At 44.1% G+C, this 18,867-nt stretch overlaps 2 protein-coding genes across 2 annotated transcripts in view; one reads left to right on the top strand and one right to left on the bottom strand.

Moving 5' to 3' along the window:
• The window catches only part of LOC147013405 (uncharacterized), a 40,360-nt gene extending 34,656 nt beyond the window's left edge, over positions 1 to 5,704 (bottom strand). Inside the window, exon 1 of the mRNA XM_085855206.1 lies at positions 5,430 to 5,704. Coding sequence (XP_085711332.1) covers positions 5,430 to 5,441 — 12 coding nt within the window. The 5' untranslated portion in view covers positions 5,442 to 5,704. The remainder of the gene's footprint in view (positions 1 to 5,429) is intronic.
• The window catches only part of LOC147013404 (uncharacterized), a 153,358-nt gene continuing 139,971 nt past the window's right edge, over positions 5,481 to 18,867 (top strand). Inside the window, exons 1-2 of the mRNA XM_085855202.1 lie at positions 5,481 to 5,602; positions 11,277 to 11,472. The gene's annotated coding sequence lies outside the window, so the exon portion shown is untranslated. The remainder of the gene's footprint in view (positions 5,603 to 11,276; positions 11,473 to 18,867) is intronic.

Here is an 18,867-nt window from a genome sequence, read left to right as displayed (position 1 = left end):
AGGTGGGACCTCAGACCTGGGGTTCGGAGGGGATGGCATTGAGGACTTGAAGAAGAAAAAGGGTTAGGACTTGAAGTCACATTTTACATTCGATGGAATTTCCGCGGGTTCCTGCCATTATGCTGTCAAGGGACATTCCTGGCAAACTCTCTAAATATTCCAAACAATATTGGGAACTAATTATCTTAGAACAACCTGGTAGAACAGGGTTATCTGCTAGTTGTACAGAAATTCGGATTCTCGCTGACTACCTCCAAATTTGTCTGTCCTCATGTGTGAGATCTGTCCATGTATTGTTTTCTCGAATCCCCGTGTCTTATTTATTTTAATGAACCATTTTAATTAAAAGAAGCATCTTCCCACCTTTTGCCTCCCGGACGATTGGATTTGCCGTAAGTTTTGGTTGGATTGGGTTATCCTTGAGGAAACTTAGAACTGTATTAATTGAATGCATTGTATTACTTTAAACACTGTTTCGCCATTGATGGAAGCCTTTGTCAGGCCTCCGCTTCAATATGTTGCAAAAAACATTCTACAAAAATGAATTGAAGAGTATTTGCAAATTCACGATTTATTTGTTTCAGGAAATACTCTGAAAAGATCGTTAAACGAACTCTCCTATCTATATCCAGGATCAGCCACCGGAAGAGGTTCAGTGTCTTCAACTGTTCGGAATCATCATCAGCCATGACCTCTCCTGGTCCGACTTTTATTATGGCAAAGCTGGCAGCATGCTGGGCATTCTCTGTCGTTTTGTGTTTCATTGACAAATCCTAACTACACGATAACAGACTACAAATCCTCTGTAGCTCAATGGAGTACTTCTCTCCCCTATGAGCTCGGGTGACATTCATATCTCTCTATCTCTCTCTCTCTCTCTCTCTCTCTCTCTCTCTCTCTCTCTCTCTCTCTCTCTCTCTCTCTCTCTCTCTCTCTCTCTCTCTCTCTCTCTCTCTCTCTCTCTCTCTCTCTCTCTCTCCTGGATTCTGTAAGATCTAAATGTCTCAAACTTATTGGAATTTCCCAGAATAAGGCCGAAATCAGCAAACATCTGCATACGAGCCTCGACAAGGTATACAAACCCCCCCCCCCAAAAAAAAAACACAAGATATGTTGCTCTCACAACGCTGTCAGGTCGGTGATTCCCAGCAACTCCAGGATGCACGCATTCTTCTAGTAACCGAGTCCTGGTTGAACTTCCAAAATCCAGGCTGACAATACACCTCATCACTTTTATTCCTCACTTCGCCCGTCTAGGGCACCACTTTCCAGAGGTTGTTCTGTTTCATTCTTCCATCCAGGACTTCAAATGATGATATTTATTAGTCTAATGCCTGGTGTTGGCTGGTTCAGGTGGCTGGCTTAAAATCTTCGAGTCTTGAATTCGATCCCCTGTCCTGCCATTGAAATAACTCCAGGTGGGTTGACTCAGCCTGTCATCCTTCCGATGTCAGCAAAATGAGTACCATCTTACTGTAAACAGTGGCACAGCCGTGCTCCCAGCAATTATGCAACCAGCATTCACAGGCTGCATACGAAACAATAATAACAATAATATTAGTTTCATTAACCTTTCCTAATCAACCATTTTACCAGATATGTTCAGATTCTTCAGCCCCTGCCTCTCCTCTTTCCTGTTCGTTCTTTCCCTTGATGTTTGTGTCACTGTTCATGATAACTTGCTCTTGATGAGCCTCGCTCTTGTAAAGAAAAAAAACCCATCAATTCCTGCAATCTTTTCTACACCCTTTAACCCAACTTATCTCAACCTTCTTGCTTGCAGGTTATTGTGCTTTACATACTTCCCCCCCTCTCTGCTCTTTTACGCATTTGCTTATTCGATTGTTTGCATTCAACTGTGAGGTCACTTTTACTGCATTTATTATATGACCTTTGTCAACTTGCTCTTCCATGAGCCTGGACTTTGTATAAAAAACCAATGATACAATTGCCAATATACATATATATATATATATATATATATATATATATATATATATATATATATATATATATATATATATATATATATATATATATATATATATATATATATATATATATAGACCCACCCACATCTCTCATCTGTGAATGGAGGGAACAGCCAATCAGCTCTCACCTAATCGACTACACCCAGGTGGCAAGAATTATGCAGATTATGTACCCAGGTGGCTAGATTGACCCCTCCCACACTCCTTTAGCTGAATAAGCTGCGTAAAGCAACCCAAGAAGACTTACCTGGGTGTAGTCAATTAGGTGAGAGCTGATTGGCCATTCTCTCCATTCACAGCTGAGAGATGTGGGTGGGTCTTTATTTATCTATTGACTGCTTTTGAAGTTTGCACGTGGTACCTGCTTGGGAGCCTCGTTGGTATGCATTGTTGTCTGCGCTCTCGCTGATGACTCGCCAATAAGTGATGAAACCAGTCCATTAGCTGAGGGGGTGCATAGCATTGGGATTCTCATGTGTGTGCTATGTGAACGTCTTTTATAGTTGTTGAGGAACTCTGGGAAGGGTTCGAAACAGCGTTAGCACTTACCTTGTGTAAGTCTTCTTGGGTTGCTTTATGCAGCTACTTTTGCTAGAGGAGTGTGGGAGGGGTCAATCATATATGTATATCATATATATATATATATATATATATATATATATATATATATATATATATATATATATGCCTGGTGTTGGCGCAGTGGTTAGGGCAGTGGCTTGGGATCCAAAAGGTCCTGAGTTCAAGCCCCGTTGGGCCACTGAATTAATACACCAGGGGGTTGACTCAGCCTATCATCCTTCCGAGGTCGGCGAAACGAGTACCAGTGTACTGGGCGGTGTATACCCCGGTTAAAATAGGTGTACCATATCCCTGTGTCGTAAGAGGCAACCAGGGTTGCGTCAGGAAGGGCATCCGGTGTAAAACATGTGCCAAATCACTATGCGGATCATAAGGATGATCCGCTGTGGCGACCCCTAAAGGGAGCAGCCGAAAGAAGAAGATATATATATATATATATATATATATATATATATATATATATATATCACAGCATGAAATCAAAGTGTCATGCTCTGTGTAAAGGAATCATCTTCAAAACACCCGTGCATTACACAAAGAAGTAGAAGGCACTCGGTGGGTCACGTACCTCCACAAGGTTGAACAGTTTATGTTTTGTATCCCACGGATAGGCTGGATCTGGATCCGGACCTTAACCCTAAATCGAATCGGCCACCTAACCAACTCATCCACTAAGTTGCGCCATAATCCGTCCACAACGTTTTGAAATATCATGCTGTACCAATGTCGTTTTTGGCCCCATCTCTCAAAGGTGAAGATCATCACTTGTAAAAACAAAAATATAAAATACTCGTATCCAGATCGGGATCCGGATCTTTACCAAAATCGAATAAATTCATCCTTTTCACACACCCAACCGCTCCACCAAATTTTGGCCGAGTCTATCCACAACTTTTTGAGATATCCTGCTCACAGAGAGACAGACAGACAGAGGTGAAAACATAACCTTCATCCACCTTAAGTGGTGGAGGTGAAAACATAACCTTCATCCACCTTAAGTGGCGGAGGTGAAAATTTAGCATCTATCGATATTCATCTTCTTTAACAACCATAATTATTCCCACGTTCTTGTGAGTTTGACTGGGGAAAGTTTTTGGCCAAAGTCTTTCACGAACCGACTGACCAGGCCTTATGCTTGACTAAGTAGTTTGGGCAAGAATTTGGAATTTGTTTCTGGTGCCGGCAATAGCTTGCCTACTGTCCGCGAAGGACACCTTGGGATCTTTACCGTCCACAAACTCTAACGTCAGTAGACGGTACACCCGGTTTAACATCCATCCAAGGGACGGCGCACACATTCATGAATCACCCTGCCTGTGAAACACTGGGATGACAATTTAAAGCTGGGTCAGGATTCAACTCCAGTCTAGACAGCTTTTTGGCGAGTGTGCATCCATGTAAACCATCTTGCCATCCCTAATTTGGAATGTATAGTTGCAATAACTTAATTTTTTGAAAATCTTTGAATCATCAAGAACCATCACTATATGTATATATATATATATATATATATATATATATATATATATATATATATATATATATATATATATATATATATATATATATATATATATATATATATATGTGGGTTGAGCTGATATATAATAGATGGGCTTGATCCATTCTAAGGCCTTGTCCTGAACGTTTTCTATTCCAAAGCCTTGTCCTTAACCTCCTCCAATCTAAAGTCTTGTCCTGAACACCTTGTGAACTTTTAGGTGAAAGGTTATTGTATGAGACAACAGAAGATATCTCTATAATTTACTAATTTTGGTGACTTGTATGATCATGCGGACCAGAGTTTTTGTCCTGAAATGTTCTTGATCTTGACAAAAGCTATGTGCAGGATCAATGTCCTATTTCTACATGCGTACGAAATGAGAGTTGGATAACTACTGGATTCCCTGGTGATCAATTAAAGTTGACAGCAAAGGCAGAGAGTTGAACTCTTGCTGACATGGAAATTACACCAAGGAATGCGTGCATTCGTGCATGTGAATGTCATACTGTGCTAGAATGTTTAACTTTGAACTATTGGAGTGCAATAAAACAACATCACCACCATTATGACAATATAGTTGTCCACGTCGTGAACTTGGGAGGTCAATGTGGTAGGATTTTTGTCAACGACGGAACACGTGCTGACATTTTGTCGATCAGTCACTGCCCCAGCTATAGGGTCTTCAAAAATGCACAGAGACCCAACATATAATGCAAGAGGTGGATTAAGAAGGCATGAAATGTTGAGAAAATATAAACATGAAGATTAATGCATCCAAAGATACTTTTTAATAATAATTAAAACAATATGATTGCACATTTACCATCCACCACTCCCCCATGCTTTATTCATCAGAAAAAAATTATAATGATGGAGATCCTGAAAGAAGAGGTTGAAGTATAAGTTTGAGGAATGAGGATATATTAGACATACGGATGAAAGGAAAGGGACTCGGTGAACTGACAGGAATGGAACAAACAAGTATTGCTTCGACAGAGCTACATTTGAGGGAGTAACACATTGTCGACATTGATTAGAAAACGAGGAGAATATATGGTTCCGAAGAGATTGAAAAAGGAGCTCAGCTGTAAAGTAGCTGAGGGTGGGTTGTGTAAACGTAGCTGTGCCAAATTGATGGGTTCTGCACCTTGGGAAGGTAAAGTGAAAAGCAGATGGGTTGGAAGCACCTTGACTGGAGCGTACTCAAAGAATGATTTAAAGCTGGAGCATAACAGACCTAAAAGGGGAATTCTAAGAGCTTCAGTAAAACTTACTTGAGCACATCTTATTCACTTAAGGAAACTGAAAAGATGAAAGGTGTTTAATTTTTTTTGTTACTGTTGCAGACTTACCTGAGTTATCATGACGTATCATGGTTCTCAGTCGTCTCTTTCTGTCACCCACAGAGCACCCATGAGCTTCAAGATCTTCTCCACCCAGTCTCTCGCTCTCTCTTCATATGTAGCAGGGCTTTTGTATTCACTTTCTAATCTTTCTCCCTTAAGCCTCCCTCGCCATCTTTCAGGTTGGTACTCCAGTCCTATAATGCGTGCACTCTTGCACAGCAACCAACTTCGTCACACTTTTCACGCTTGTGCCTCTCTCTCTCTCTCTCTCTCTCTCTCTCTCTCTCTCTCTCTCTCTCTCTCTCTCTCTCTCTCTCTCTCTCTCTCTCTGTTTGCCTCGCCTCAACTGCAGTAGTGACTCAATATACTTTGTGAAAGATTTTTCCTCCCAGTCCTTCCCTTCTCACCCCTCCCTGTTTCTTCGTTTCCCCTCCCCCATTGCTGTCCATATGTTTGTACCATCTCTGTGCGTCCAAATGAATCCATGTTCACGCATGTCCCTCCCTGTCTTATTTAGCCGCATGCCTCTATGGCCGTCGACCTGTTTGCTTCTGCCTCTGTTTGAAAGTTTAAATGGGAAGTACAAAAGAAACACGTGTGGAACATTTACCAGGCAGACATGAACAGAGAGAGAGAGAGAGAGAGAGAGAGAGAGAGAGAGAGAGAGAGAGAGAGAGAGAGAGAGAGAGAGAGAGAGAGAGAGAGAGAGAGAGAGAGAGAGAGAGAGAGAGAGAGAGAGAGAGAGAGAGAGAGAGAGAGAGAGAGAGAGAGAGAGAGAGAGAGAGAGAGAGAGAGAGAGAGAGAGAGAGAGAGAGAGAGAGAGAGAGAGAGAGAGAGAAAAAAAAAAAAAAAAAAAACCACAAGCCAAACGTTGATTGAAGTTAAATCGATAAACAGGTACACAAAGTCAAAACAGGTTAAAACTAGTAAAAGTAGGGGCAGGTATAGAAAAAAAAAATGTTCTTTCAGCACCAGTGTGTTCATGCAATGGCAAGATGGATTTGGTGAAGGAAATGGAAAAATGAAACCATCCTATACCCTGAGGCTAATTGCTGAAGCCGGGAAGGGAAGGCAACCACCTTACTGGGCTAATGCAGATACACATCAAATATTTGGAAAACCATGGTTCTGGTTTAAAATATATATATACACACACACACACACACACACACACACACACAAAACAAAACAACATGTTGAATGAAGAAGGAGAGATCAGGAATAATGTGAATGTTATATCTGAGTTGAAGTCCAAGTTGGTAGTTGTGCAGGTTATACTTTATTAAAATCTTCCAGAATCTAGTTGCTGGTGTAGTTTTGCTTCTGCATTGTTCAAACTGCGAATGGACAGGTCTTCAGCAAGGACGTTTTACTTTTATCGGACATTTCTCCATTGCACGGCTGTTACGTCCTCTGATGTCTGTGGACGTGACGCCTGGATCTGGATGTCCCAGCACTGGTGTGACCATAGCTGTTCACACTGCCGCAATCCGGTTTAAATCCACTCTGGTTTTCCGTAATGTGGAGTCATCATGACTGTGCTGCAAGTTCGCGATCATTTCCAGGAAAATGAACCTCCTCGATCAAAAGATTGTGCAGATTTTCAACCACTTGCATCGGCATAACTGGCCAGGTTTATTTATTTATTTTTCGATACAAAGTCGAGGCTCGTGGAAGAGCTAGAACATAGAGCGGATCAGGACATAACAGAACAAAAGGAACAGCATAAGGAGTGTGTGGTTGAGGGAGAACATAGAACGGATGAGGACATAACAGAACAAAAGGAACAGCATTAGGAGTGTGTGGTTGAGGGACAACATAGAGGGAGACTTGGACAAGTAAGGGATGCGGGGAAGAATGAGGGGTCGAGGAGGACGCATGGAGTGGAGACAGAGGCAAACTCTCAGGAAGAAAAACCCAGGAATTTGGAAAAAAGATGGGCTTGGAGTAGGGTGGTGGGGGGATTAACGGGGGTTTCAGTCATTCGCTGGGCTGGTGGCATTATCTCTGTATCAGGTCAAGACTGTTGTAAAACACATAAAAGTATGAACATAAGTGTCATCTCACTCAAGCACCGTCCTCGTATTTCAACAGAGGAAAATCGACTGAAGACAATCATGGAGGTTGAAGGAAGAATGATGTCCGGAGATGGGATATCGAAAAACTTGCACGTGATAGATCAAAGATTGGGGAGGATATAGATTGTCAATAAAAGATTGGCGATGAGAGATGACATATATATATATATATATATATATATATATATATATATATATATATATATATATATATATATATATACAGACATAGATATATATATATATATATATATATATATATATATATATATATATGCCTGGTGTTGGCTTAGTGGTTAGGGTGGTGGCTTGGGATCCCAGGGTCCTGAGTTCAAGCCCCGTTGGCTGCTGAATTAACACCAGGGGGTTGACTCAGCCTGTCATCCTTCCGAGGTCATCGAAATGAGTACCAGTATACTGGTCCCGGTGTATGCCCCGGTTAGAATAGGTGTACCATATCCCTGTGTGTCGTAAGAGGCGACCAGGGTTGGCGTCAGGAAGGGCATCCGGCCATAAAACATTGCCTCAAGAAAAAGCCCAACCCCTGCACAGCAGGGAAAAATGGCTGTAAAAACGGTCATTATTTATTATATTATATTATGTATATATATATCTATATATATATATATATATATATATATATATATATATGCATATATTTTGTATATATTTATATTTTATAGATATATTTATCGATATATAGATTTAAAAATTTTTTTTATACATATATGTATATTTACACATTTAGATGTACATATATATTTATATTTTTCGATGTATGTATATATATATATATATATATATATATATGGTTATTTATTTATTTACACATATATATATATATATATATATATATATATATATATGTATATATATGTATGTATATATATGTATATATATGTATATATATATATATATATTTATATATATATATATATATATATATATATATATATATATATATATATATATATATATATATATATATATATATATATATATATATAGTGGAAATTCGCATTACACCATAAAGGGCCCTCAGGTGAGATATCTTCATAGGTACATGTGTAGTTTGCCCAAACCCGTTGTACAGAGGGAATTTATGTGATCCATTCGTGCTGCGATCCTCCAGTTAGCCATTTTTCTGTTCTATCTTTTATTTCAAACAAACAGCATCCCAACAACCATGCCATCCCCATCACAGCGCCAACCACACTGCAACGACGCCACCTCCACCATCTACGCTACTACATCTTCGCCACTACGTCCGCTTCTGATCGGCAAACAAAGGCGCCAAGGAGGGAACTGCGAGGATGCGCAGGTTTCCCCGCCTGTTTCGTCCGTTTGGCTTCCCCGCGCTTTGGAGTGGAGGAGGGGTGATGCAGGTCAAAGGTCAGAGGTCATGTGAAGGAGGGGCCTCATTTTGGGGGAATAATTCTCTGGCCCAGAGCCAAAAACTGACTCCCCCGGCCCCCCGCACGGGGCGGGGTGGAGGGAAAGCGTGAGGGAACGCCCTTTTCGGGAACCCTCTCGAAGGAAGGTGGAGCCGAGAACGGGGCGGGGCGAAGGGCGGAGCCCGGCGTTATAAAAGACGGACACGGGCGGGCGCGCTTGCGCTTCCTCTTCCGCCTCTTCCTCTTCTTCTTGGCTGGTGGTCCGGTTGGTCTTCGGTTGGTTTTTGTGGAGAGTTGATCTTCGGGAAGAGGTCCTGCGCCCGCGCCTTGGCGAGCGGCCCTGTCACGAAGGCACGGATGGGAGACTCGGGAGCGCCAGTAGTGAGCTGGACCTGCGCGTCCGGACAGGGAGTGCCGGAGAGGGTTCGCCGGCCGCGAGAGAGGTCGGGGCCAGGCGTGACCACGCTGATGGTCGCGGGAGAGGGACTCACCAGCCATAAAAGGGAAGTCGTGACTTCTTTCTTTCTTTTCTTTGGGGTTTTTGTGTAAATGTCTGTGGGTGGCGCCAGTCTGGCTCAAGTAGTATTGTTTTAAGTGTTGCCATGTGTACGCGTATTCGGTTGTAGCTCTGCATCGTTTCTTTTGTTACACTGTTATATGTGCATTTTTGACTGTATGGCTGTATATATGTGCTTGTCTGTGTGCGTGTGAATAAAATGCTTGCTTGTTGAACTGTTCCCGCTCTGCTTCGTCTCTTTTCCTTTTTTATTGACCCTCCATCTTGCATCACGTTAGGGGTTCGTAGTGGGTGCAACATCCCGGTAATTAATCGGAACCGTCAAGGCCGACGATAACACCGCTCGGTTATCACTGTAGCACGGAACGGACTGCTTAAGCGGTTCGTGTCCGGAGTCGGCCTGTGGCGTGGTACGATCGCCCGGTCGACCATTCGCGCAGGTACTTAGGCAGTTCAAATTTGGCGAGCAACCCTATCCTGCGCGGGTGGGCAATTGGCACGATCGTGGTGAGGTTAAACCCCCACCCGTGACTAGCTCCCAGCGTTATTCCGAGAAGGTCACGACAGAATTGTCCGTCCGGCGGGCGACGTGCCGTGATTCGAGTTACGTGGCCGTTCGCATGCTGGCAGGCGCGAATTCGCAACAAAAAAAAAAAAAAATATATATATATATATATATATATATATATATATTAATCTGCCACATGAAAACATTATCTCTGCTTTACTGCCTCACCAACCAGAAGGTGGGTTTGCAGTCGGGATTATATATGTATGATTATATATTATATGATTATATATGTTTGCAGTCGGGATATATATATGTATATATATATATATATATATATATATATATATATATATATATATATATGTATATATATATATCTTCTTCTTTCGGCTGCTCCCGTTAGGGGTCGCCACAGCAGATCATCCGTATGATCCGCATAGTGATTTGGCACATGTTTTACGCCGGATGCCCTTCTTGACGCAACCCTGGTCGCCTCTTACGACACAGGGATATGGTACACCTATTTTAACCGGGGTATACACCGGCCCAGTATACTGGTACTCATTTCGCCGACCTCGGAAGGATGACAGGCTGAGTCAACCCCCTGGTGTATTAATTCAGTGGCCCAACGGGGCTTGAACTCAGGACCTTTTGGATCCCAAGCCGCTGCCCTAACCACTGTGCCAACACCAGGCTGTTTATATATATATATATATATATATATATATATATATATATATATATATATATATATATTTTTTTTTTTAATGTATACAATATATATATATATATATTTTTTAATGTATACAATATATATATATATATATATATATATATATATATATATATATATATATATATATATATGTGTGTATTCGGAATTATATAATGGACATGAAAGATTGAAACTGAGATCGAACAGAGGTGAGAAGTCAAAAGGTTTGAGTTTTGAAAATGTGATTATCAGAGGTTAGACATTGCAAGTTGAACATGGAGACGAAAGGTTGGAAATGAGAGAGAGGGAGAGGGAGGGATGAGACATTTCAGAGTTTGAGCGAAGGAGTAAAGGAGACGGGGAGCTATGCACAAGGAAGATGGCGGTGCTTTGATGTTGAAAATTGCTTCCATCAGTGCAGCAAGCCTGGAGAGGGGTGCAGAAGGGGTGGGGATTGGTTGGGGAGCAGGAAAGGCAGGGTGTGAGCATCTGGCAGAAAGTGCAGGGGCAAGTGAAGGATGTGGATTTTTATTATTTTTATTTATTCGCTCATCTTTCTGTTTTCTCATGTGTTTCTCATTTTGCCTTTGTATGATGTCGCTCATAAAACCAGTGCTTGTATTTTATTGTACCTGCAGTGCACCTGTTTCCAGATATTGAGGAGTGCATTCAGTGAGATGAAGGAAACGTTGATAAAAACAAGACTTTTGATCTCCACCATATACCCGTTTAATGTCGTCACACTAACCTGGGAATGCTGATGGACCTTCCAACATGAGAGCAGAATGGAACCCCCTTTACAACCCTCTTTCATTGGTCCGTCACCAACAAGAGGTATCCTGAGCCATAAAAGTTTGTGTGCAGCAGCACCATGAAATACCTTTAAACATGGTAATGGATGCAGTCAGACATCGTCGTGTAGTATTCCGAATAAAGTGATACATATCGAGTTTTATTACAAATTTGATGGGTGAGACGAACCGCAGCACTGCGGCATCGTGTGCGCATTAAACTTGAGGATGCTTCGTGGACATTATCATAACATGGCCGTGCATCACTTGAAGGCTTGAGTGCATTCTGTCTGTGACATGAAGTGTTGCCATTTCGCAACACGTAAGTGATGTCGTCGGCCGTATGCAGCACGTGGCTGCGGGTTACCATCATTTATTGCAGGGAGTGAGGGGGCACTGCTGATGCAGTACCCCCTGTATGAGGAAGGTTAGAGCAAAAATTTGTAGTACTCGCAGATACCCGTTTATGATGGGTATGGGGGACAGGACAGATCACAATACTCGGTTACGGTAGTTTCTTTGGATGTTTTGCGCCGCATTCAACAGCTCAGTTCATATTGGTGGCGTGTCTGTCCGGTCAGTGACCGTGTCCGGTCACTTTAGATTGTTGGCCTTGACACATAGTGCCGGATGAGTAACACGAACGATTTGACATGTTCATTGTTTCTATATTACCTCCATCAACAGATTAACACCGTGGCAGGATAAAAGTCGGAAATGCTGAGTTGAACAAACGTCCTGAACTCATGTACTTGGTTAAGTAAAGCACGTTGTCTGGGATCTGGCCATCGGTTTGCAGCCGAACGCTGCTGATTGTGACGTCATCAATTCCCTCTTTGAAAATTCTATCTATATTCGATTTTTTGAATCCGCTAACACCTGCGTAAATACATGGAACACATAATGTGAAGATTTCGGAAGTATGAACAGAATATGTTCGGAGAAAAGCGTGTTAGAAGTTCCAGGCTTACTCCCATTATATTATGATTGTTAAGGGTGCCGACGATAGCTCGCCTATTCTTTGCCAAGGACACCGTGAGATCTTTAACGTCTGCCAACTCATGCTAGCGGACGGGATGCCCAGTGTAACGTCCATCCCCCAAGGTGGTGTGTTGGGCCCAGTCTTGTTTCTATGTAAATGACCTCCCTGATGCTGTGGAAAACCCTCTCTTCCTTATTGCAGACTATTTCACATTCTGTTGTGCAGTACCCCCATCCCACTGCTAGACCGACTGCAGCTGTGTCATCCTCTGCTGATCTGGAAATGATTAGATGCTGGTTCCTGATAAATGGAACATATCCTTCAATCCAGGAAAATATCACTGTCTCTCCCTGTCGCTCTGGAAGGATCGTCAAACTAATCCACCTGTCTATTTCCATGAACAGCCACAGCAAGATGTTCAGTCTCTTTAATTTTAAGCCTGACCATCGGACATGACGTCTCATGGGCCGACCATGTAGCAAAGCTGGCTTCCACAGCTAGCCACAGACTGGGCTCTTACCTGTGGTTGGCCTTGGAGGTCAGTTTTGCCATCTGGTCAGCCCAGGAGATGCTCTCCAGGGATTTGAGCAGCAGTGCACTGCCACCATCCTCTGTTGATCCATGTCTTTCTTTGGAAAGAAAACCAGAGATACTCACAGTCTACAAGGCCCTTGTCCATTAGCTCAATGGAATACTGCTCTATGCTATGGGCTGGTGCTGCAACATCACATCTGTCTCTTCTGAATTTTGTAAAATCTAAAGCTGTCAACATTATTGGAATCTTCCATGATGAGGCTGAAGAGAAAGGTCTGTTGCTCTTATGCCACAGGCAGATCAATGGTCTCTCAGCTCTTTATTTTTTTTACCTTATATTCTCCAACATTGTTCCCTTGGCCACAGGCTGCATCAATGGATGAATTCACTGTACCTACCATCGCTCGGGCCTTTGCACATCTTGGAGTTCCGTCAACCATCACTACGGATCGTGGTAGTCTGTTGGAATCGGTTCTATTTTGCAAGCTGACTCTCAACTCCTGGGTGCCGACCGTGTGCGAACCACCACTTACCATCGAGCAGCAAGTGGTACGCTCGAGCATTTCCATCGCCGACTCAAGTCATCCCTGAAAACAAGTCTCATCGGATGGTCCGTTAACACAGACTGACTGAGCCGGAGGTCTGATAAAGGCCTCCGTGAATGCCAAAACGATCTTTTAATTTACTAAATTCTTTATTTTGATTACGCTCCACAAGGATGGTTCCAATGAAATCCGAACATGGCGGTGAAAGGCGAGGGAGGAAAAAGGTGGGAAAATGCTTCTTGTAATTAAAATGGTTTGTTATAAAAAACGATTGTGACATGGGGATCAAGAGACACCAATAATCCGACATATGTGGTGCACGAGGACAGACAAATGGGGAAGTTAAGATGTGAAAACCCGAAGTTATGTTCAAGAGAAAGAAACTATAGAGTTCGTAGAACACCCTTCCCCATGCAGTCTTGATGGAAAATAAAGACATAGGAAGGGTCTTTTCAAGGTTTGACTGTGTGGGTGTGGGTGAGGGTTTGAGTGTGTGGGGTGTGGGGGAAAGTTTCAGTGTGGGGAGGGGAATATTTATGTGTATGAGTGCGGGGAAAGGATTGGGTTTGTGGGACGTGGGGTAATGTTTTAGGGGGTGAGGTGAGGGAGAAGCATTGAGATGGTGGGGTGAGGAGAGATGCAGGAAGGGTCGACACCTACTACAACATGAACAGTACCCTTCCCTCTGCGTACCCCTCACTCTGGGTGACATGTACACATCCCAGCATAACATTTATGGACTACATTTTACTTGTTGGCCATTTTCTTTTGCTGTGACTTTTATTTTCACATGGGCAGTCGATATTTTGTTTGTACCCTCCGATCCAGGCTTTCAATGACATCTTTGATGCTGCTGTCCTGTCTGTGTCAGTTTGTGGTGAGGATATTGAGGCCGTGGAGAGATTCACTTACCTTGGCAGTGATATTCATGTCTCTGCTGGCTATGAGTCAGAGGTCAACAGACGTCTGGGTCGGGCCTTGGGAGTCATGGATTCACTGGATAATGGGGTGTGGCGCTGCTGGTACCTGCGTGGGAGGACGAAAGTCCAGGTCTTCAGGTCCTTGGTGCTTCCGGTCTTGCTCTATGGATGTGAGACTTGGACTCTGACCAGGGATCTAAGATGGAGACTTAATTCCTTTGGTACCAGGTCTCTTCGAAGAATCCTTGGCTATCGCTGGTCGGACTTTGTGTCCAACGAGCAGTTGCTGAGAGAGACTCAAATGAGATTTGTTACCTGTATAATCCGTGAGCGTCAGATGCGGCTGTATGGACATGTGGCTCATTTTCCTGACGCTGATCCTGCTCACCAGATTCTCTCAGTTAGGGAGTCTCCTGAGTGGAGGAGGCCAATGGACCAACCACGTGCCTCGTGGTTGCAGCAGGTTGATCGGCATCTCAAGTAGATGGGGATGGGCCAGGCGTCAGCCTGGGGGATGGCTAGACAGAGCCCCCTGGAGTACCGACGGAAAGTGGATGCAGTGACGCACTGCTCTGGCGCATGCTCCCATACCTGACCTGACCTCCATTCAGTTAATGCACTAGGAGGGGAGTAGTGTCGCAGTATAATTTTGCTTTTGGTTTCAAAATAACTTAATATGCTTTAGCTTTAGTTCATCTAGTGGCCATTTCTGTGACGGGATTTCCGATGGGGGGGGGGGGGGGTTGAACATGACGTGAGAGTTTACTGCTGCATATGAATAAAGACTGCACTCGGAATCCAAACACCTCGGATGCCTTTTCTTCCACGCTAAACGGTAATGGTTTGAGCATTCATTCTGAGTCTGGGGGGTCGCTGATTTGAACACTAACCAATTTTGTGGCCGAAGCCATTTATATTGTTGCGGTTCTGCAAAACCGCATGCCTCTCAGGCAATGGCACCCAACATACAGTAATCCCCAGGCAGTTATTTAATTAGTCTTCGTGTAGTTAGTCCTCCCCTCATGTCTAGTGGGTTAACGGGATGAAGTGCGTTGCGTGGGTCTCGTAGTTAGGTCTAATAAATGCCTCTGATTCATACTCTGAAGTTGCATTCGTACTCTGAACTAACCCTTTCCTTTTAGCCAGAGTACATAACAAGCATGCAAGCACACTAGGTTAGGCATATATTCCTCATGCATCTCTTCTTCTCTTTCTCTATCCACCCCTCTATCCCATCTTCTGTGGATGCACAAAGAATAACGTTACGGACTCGCAATCCCATTTTCCTCTGGTATGACACCGCACCCTCCACATTGCACTACACCACACCTCCCACTCCCACATCTTAGACACAACCAGTATTCCTCCCACCTACCTCTCCCTAAGCGCTCTGGGTTGCGTTGATCCGATCGTACTAGGTATCGAGAGGTCGTTTACCCTCACCTGCTTTCTTTCTCTCTGGGCTATCTAATCTTCCGTGTGTGTGTGTGTGTGTGTGTGTGTGTGTGTGTGTGTGTGTGTGTGTGTGTGTGTGTGTGTGTGTGTGTGTGTGTGTGTGAGAGAGAGAGAGAGAGAGAGAGATGGCGCCTGTCCGATCATAAATTAAGATTGTAGAAGATATAACGGGATAACTCTGCTCTGTGTTTGCTTTTGTAAGATTGCTTATATTTTGCTGCACCCCATAAATTCCTTGCTATCCCCTGCGATACATAAAAATATAACCCATTCAATGTGCCACATACTTTTCCTCGCTTGATTGTAAATAAATGCTTTGAATAGAAATGTCCCCAGCTCGTTTTTGTGTTTTCTTCCATCGGTCCAGCATGGTCCGCACCCTCGTTTAGCTGGGCCGTTATTTCCCAACGATCTGTTTCCGAGCCGGTACGTGCTTGGCAGTCCCACTCGGCTGCATCTGATCTGGTAAGGTGATCCGCTTTGAGCAAGTGCGTACCAAGGGCGTGTTCCCCGCTAATTCAATCATGTAACTTTTAGGTAAACGGTATGATGGAGGACCCAAAGTCACGTGGTCGAGTTATTGGCATTCACGGTCGTTTATTGGTGACCCGCTGTGTCACAAAGTTATTCGTGTGCGGCGGCTTGCGATTCCAGAGAGTCTGGTGGGAACCCAAGGTAGTTCACCCCTTGTGGTCTTCGGCCCTAACCTCGAGTCCGCAACAATATTTTAAAAAAAGGTTAAAAAGCCAAATCAATACAACAAGAATCAAGAGATCAAACAAGGAACAATAATAAAATCAACAACAATACAAAGGTATTTGAAAATCAAACAAATAAGAAAATGTATTAAAACCTATAACCAAAGAAACCCTCCCACCACCATGAGACAAGAGACACCAAACTAACTAAACAAAGGGAAAGGAGAAAAAAGACCCTCATCCCACCCAACCCCCACCCCAAAGCAAACAAGGAAAGGCGACCCGAAACAAATTTTCAAGGGATCCTTTTTTTCCTTGAAATGCAACTGGGTGCTAATCACAGGCTGAAACATACAAGCACAAGATGCCTTAAGGACCCAGTCCACCTCTGGAAATAATACGGATAGGAATGATAAATCAAACAAAGGCAGTTGCACGTGACTGCTGCTTGCACCTTCATGAGGAGAAATTCCCAACGGTGGGATCCCCCCTTTCCTTGTGGAAAAGGCCAGCTAACTTTACCACTCTGGAGAAGGCTTTATGGCACACCTGACCCATCACTATTGCCAGCAATACGCTTCGCCCACCCGCAGGCTGTCGGCGAGCTTGTACCTGTGGAGGCAAGTTTGGGCTATGCCTCAATATCTGCCCAGTTTCCATCCACCATCTCAAATATATTCCTCTGGCTCGTGCTCATCACAGGACAGTCTGGACGACAATGACTATCTTCCAAGCTCATCTCAATTTAAGGCAGGGCAATGGGTGTGGATAGAGCCCACAGAACACAAAGATATCCCGTCTGTTCATCACCAGCCAGGGCACATAGAGCTCAAGGAGGGCAACCGTGAGTGACCAAACCCCCAACCCGCCCTCCCTCCCAGTGATAGGGCAGTCCCAAAGGATGGGCCAGACAGTTTTAGTTTTGTCTCCTGGACAAAAGTGTTCAGGTTCCTCTGGTACAGAAACACCTTGACCCAAAGATACCTGTGGGCAGCCTGCCACACAGCGTCCTTTTGGACATTGGTGAGAAAAGTTGCTAAAACATTCCCCTAAACCTTTTGCACAATATTTCCCATGAGAGGGTGCCAATGAAGGATGCACACCACTCGCAGCACCAGAACTTGACAACTGCCAGCCATTCAGCTAATCCTGGAACCAGGAAAACCCCTCAAACATCCTCAAACATCCATCAAAGGGTGGAGGAGCTCCTTGTGAGCCAACGGCCATCCATATCTAGTGCCCAACTGTGTCTGCAGACGTCCTCCTGCAGTTGGGTCACTTCTTATTAGGAGGTTGGTGGCAGGATTTGCACTCCGGCCACCGTAAAACCCTTCATTCCGCAAAACGCAAAAACGCAAAAAAATCTGAAAACCCACTCCGTGGGAGTACCTCCTGTGCAGCTTCCCTTCGCAGGACAGCTCACCGGATGACGGGATTGGGGCAAAGCCTTTGGGACCCCCAATATTTGATAGGAGGGAAACCACGGAGTAACATCCCTGGGTCAGATTGCGGGAGAGTGTGTCGGAGTGGTGCTGAGGTGTCGTCCACCAGACGGCGGTCTCCTTGGGTTAACCTGAGGCGGTCCCTTCGCGTGGGTGCCTGGAATGTCCTATCCCTAAGAGAGGATGATCACCTGTCTCTGTTATCATCTGAGCTCAAGCGTTTGGACATCGGGATTGCAGCTCTCTCTGAGGTTCGGAGACCAGATTGTGGCGAGATAATGGTGGGTGGTTACACCTACTATTGGTCTGGTCGCTCTGATGGTTACCATACCCAAGGAGTTGCTGTAGCTGTGTCCAATAAGCTGACCCCAATGATAATTGAGGTAACACCGGTCAACGAGCGTATTATGAGATTAAGGATTCGTCACTCCTTAGGTGTCATTTCCCTGGTCTCTGTTTATGCTCCGACTGAGGCGAGTGATCTCACCGTGAAGGATGCATTCTACGCCACACTCGAGTCTGTGGTTGATCAGTGCCCCAGACGAGATACACTTCTAGTCTTGGGGGATTTCAATGCATCGACTGGAACTGATAGGGACGGTTATGAGGTGTGTGTTGGTCCCCATGGGTCAGGAACTATGAACCAGAATGGCACTAAGTTCCTTGACTTTGCAAGAAGTCATGGACTTAGGGTGGCTGGTTCATGGTTTCAGCACCCACAAGCTCATCGCTGGACTTGGTATTCCAACGCTGGCAGTGTGGCAAAGGAGATTGACCATGTCCTCATTGACGGTCGTTGGAGGATGATCCAGAACTGCAGGGTCTACCGGAGTGCTCAGTTCCTCAATACTGACCACAGGCT

The sequence above is a fragment of the Eptatretus burgeri genome, chromosome 14 (assembly GCF_056783735.1).
Source record: "Eptatretus burgeri isolate ZD-2024b chromosome 14, Ebu_testis_v1, whole genome shotgun sequence".
NCBI lineage: Eukaryota > Metazoa > Chordata > Myxini > Myxiniformes > Myxinidae > Eptatretus > Eptatretus burgeri.
The sequence above is the reverse complement of the archived record's forward strand: the minus strand, read 5'-3'. Positions and strand labels throughout refer to the sequence as shown.